A 3,126-nucleotide genomic window follows, 5' to 3' on the forward strand; every position below is an offset into this window, starting at 1 on the left:
CCCGGAGAATAAAACACGAGGAACCAGAAACCCGGAGAATAAAACACGAGGAACAAGGAGGTTGGTCTTTATTCTTCATTCATTTTTAGTGACTGTTTGTGGCACATTAGGCATACAACGTTGTAACCCTCGGGGGTCTGACTTCATCACATTCTTCTGAGGTAAATTCTGTAAATTTCCCGGACAGGGTTTAAATTAAGCCAGAAGTAGGCTTAATCTAGGATAGTTAATCAAGGTTTTAAAAATGACTTTCTGAAACACAGATTAAGTACAGATTACTAACTCCTGTACTATTGAGTCCTGGACTAAAATCAACTAGGTTCGTTTAAAACCAACTGTGTTAATCTGAATTAGCATGACAGGAAACATGGAATAAACAAAGAAAAGCTTACAATTGAATGGAACTTAGAAGCAAATCCAAAGAAAACAATAGCAGTGGAAAAAAGACTACAATCAAAAACAAACATACAAAAAATGTTACTGAAGAAGATAACTTTTTTTAAAGCAAGCAAAGTAAACTGCACACATCAGGTGTCAAATAAAATAATAATAATAATGAATTGTATTTGTAATGCACCTTTCTTACACTCAAGGCGCTACAACAGTATAAAACAACAATATAATCAAGGTTTTAAAAATGACTTTCTGAAACACAGATTACTAACTCCTGTACTATGGAGTCCTGGACTATTTAAAACCAACTGTGTTAATCTGAATTAGCATGACAGGAAACATGGAATTAACAAAGAAAACCTTAAAATTGAATGGAACTGAGAAGCAAATCCAAAGAAAACAATAGCTGTGGGAAAAAGACTACAATCAAAAAACAAACATACAAAAAATCATACTGAAGAGGATAACTTTTTTAAAGCAAGCATAGTAAACTGCACACATCAGGTGTCGAATAAAATAATAATAATACATTTTATTTGTAATGCACCTTTCTTACACTCGAGGCGCTACAACAGCATAAAACAACAATAAAAGAAACAACATTACTCCATAATAACAATCACAATAACAACAATGGCAACAACAACTGTAAGATTATAACTTAAAAGCTTCACTAAAGAGATACGTTTTGAGTCATTTCTAAAATCAATCAAAAGACAGAGCATTCCTAATAGGACAAGGCAGAGAAATCCACAGCCTGGAAGCAATACAAAAGAATGACCTCCCACCCATAGTTTTGAGTTTACAACAAGGCTAGTACAGAGTAGAGAACCAGCAGAGCGGAGAGACTGAGATGGTGTGGACACTGTGACCAAATTACAACCACACCCAAAACACACCCATGACTCATTAAGAGAATAGGGACAACACTTTTAGACCATGCGCCAGGCACGCCGACCATTTTTCCCGTCGTGAAACTAGCAAAAGTGGATTCGGACACGGAGTGGACCAATATTCCACAGGCCACAATCAACAACCTGATCAACTCTATGCGAAGGAGATGTGTTGCACTGCGTGAGGCAAATGGTGGTCACACCAGATACTGACTGGTTTTCGGACCCCCTGACCCCCCAATACAATAAAACTGCACATTTTAGAGTGGCCTTTTATTGTGGCCAGCCTAAGGCACACCTGTGCAATAATCATGCTGTCTAATCAGCATCTTGATATGCCACACCTGTGAGGTGGTTGGATTATCTCGGCAAAGGAGAAGTGCTCACTAACACAGATTTAGACAGATTTGTGAACAATATTTGAGAGAAATAGGCCTTTTGTGTACATAGAAAAAGTCTTAGATCTTTGAGTTCAGCTCATGAAAAATGGGGGCAAAAACAAAAGTGTTGCGTTTATATTTTTGTTCAGTATAGTTTAAAACTATAAAACATTTAAAACATTAAAAATTAAAATAATAAAGATGAATAAAATCACAAGCTTAGTGTTAACCAATAGGTAAGAGTAATGTTCTGCAGGAACACGTTCACTTTGACCACAATCACGTCTTACTGTCATTTCTTTATCCTGTAAAAGGCGGTTATGAAGCGTCTGATATTTATATTCAGAGAGACATTATTTATAAAAATACATCAAAAAGATATATGTTTACATCAGGGTTCATTTTTAACTACTTTCACATTTCTCTGTTTTTATGACTAACTGAAAATAAACCATTTTTACTTTTATTTCAGAGTTAAATGGAGAAAATAATGAGAATGAAGAATTGAGTGAAGTTGAGGAGAAAAATCATGTTAAAACTGAAGAAAAACCTTTGAGTTGCTCTCAAACCAAACAGAAAGATTTAAAGAAAAGAAGAGCCAAGAAATCTTTCACCTGCACTCAGTGTGGAAAGAGTTTCTCATTCAAACATCATCTTGTGCTTCACATGAGAGTTCATACTGGAGAGAAACCATACACTTGTAATCAGTGCGGGAAGAGCTTCACACAATTATCAACTCTTAAATTACACATGAACATCCACACTGGAGAGAAACCTTACAAGTGTCCTCACTGTGACAAGAGATTCAGTCATTCAGGACATCTGAAAACACATGAGAGGATCCACACTGGAGAGAAACCGTACACATGTGATCAATGCGGGAAGAGTTTCACACGAAAAGAAAACCTTATAAGGCATATGAGTGTTCATACTGGAGAGAAACCATTTCCTTGTGATCAATGCGGGAAGAGTTTCACACAATCAGCAACCCTCAAAGATCACATGAGGATCCACACAAGAGAGAAACTGTACACATGTGATCAGTGCAGCAAAACATTTTTGAGAGCTTCAAACCTGAAGAAACACCTGAGAGTTCATACAAAGGAGAAGCCACATTCATGTTATTTGTGTGGAAAGAGTTTTTCACGTTTACAAAGTTTGAAAGAACATCAGAAAATACATACTGCTGTGAGAGAGTACATGTGCTTTGAGTGTGAAAAGACTTTTACTACAGCAAACAGTTTAAAACAGCATGAGATGATCCACACTGGAGAGAAACCTTACAAGTGTTCACACTGTGACAAGAGATTCAGTCGGTCGGGACATCTGAAAACACATGAGAGGATCCACACTGGAGAGAAACCGTATCACTGCACTGCATGTGGGAAGCGTTTCAATCATTCATCTTCTCTACACAGTCATACAAAAAGCAATCACAGTAAGTAGATCATCTTCAGATC

The 3,126-nt window shown here is 36.8% G+C and overlaps 1 protein-coding gene across 1 annotated transcript in view; it reads left to right on the forward strand.

Annotated features, from left to right (window-relative positions):
* Positions 1 to 3,126, forward strand: part of LOC107569233 (zinc finger protein 850-like) — a 44,005-nt gene that overhangs the window by 35,518 nt on the left and 5,361 nt on the right. The window contains exons 2-3 of the mRNA XM_016255262.1: positions 2,139 to 2,822; positions 2,901 to 3,083. Coding sequence (XP_016110748.1) covers positions 2,139 to 2,822; positions 2,901 to 3,083 — 867 coding nt within the window. The remainder of the gene's footprint in view (positions 1 to 2,138; positions 2,823 to 2,900; positions 3,084 to 3,126) is intronic.

This window comes from Sinocyclocheilus grahami, unplaced genomic scaffold (genome assembly GCF_001515645.1).
Source record: "Sinocyclocheilus grahami isolate Dianchi unplaced genomic scaffold, SAMN03320097.WGS_v1.1 scaffold1325.1, whole genome shotgun sequence".
NCBI classification, from domain to species: Eukaryota; Metazoa; Chordata; class Actinopteri; order Cypriniformes; family Cyprinidae; genus Sinocyclocheilus; species Sinocyclocheilus grahami.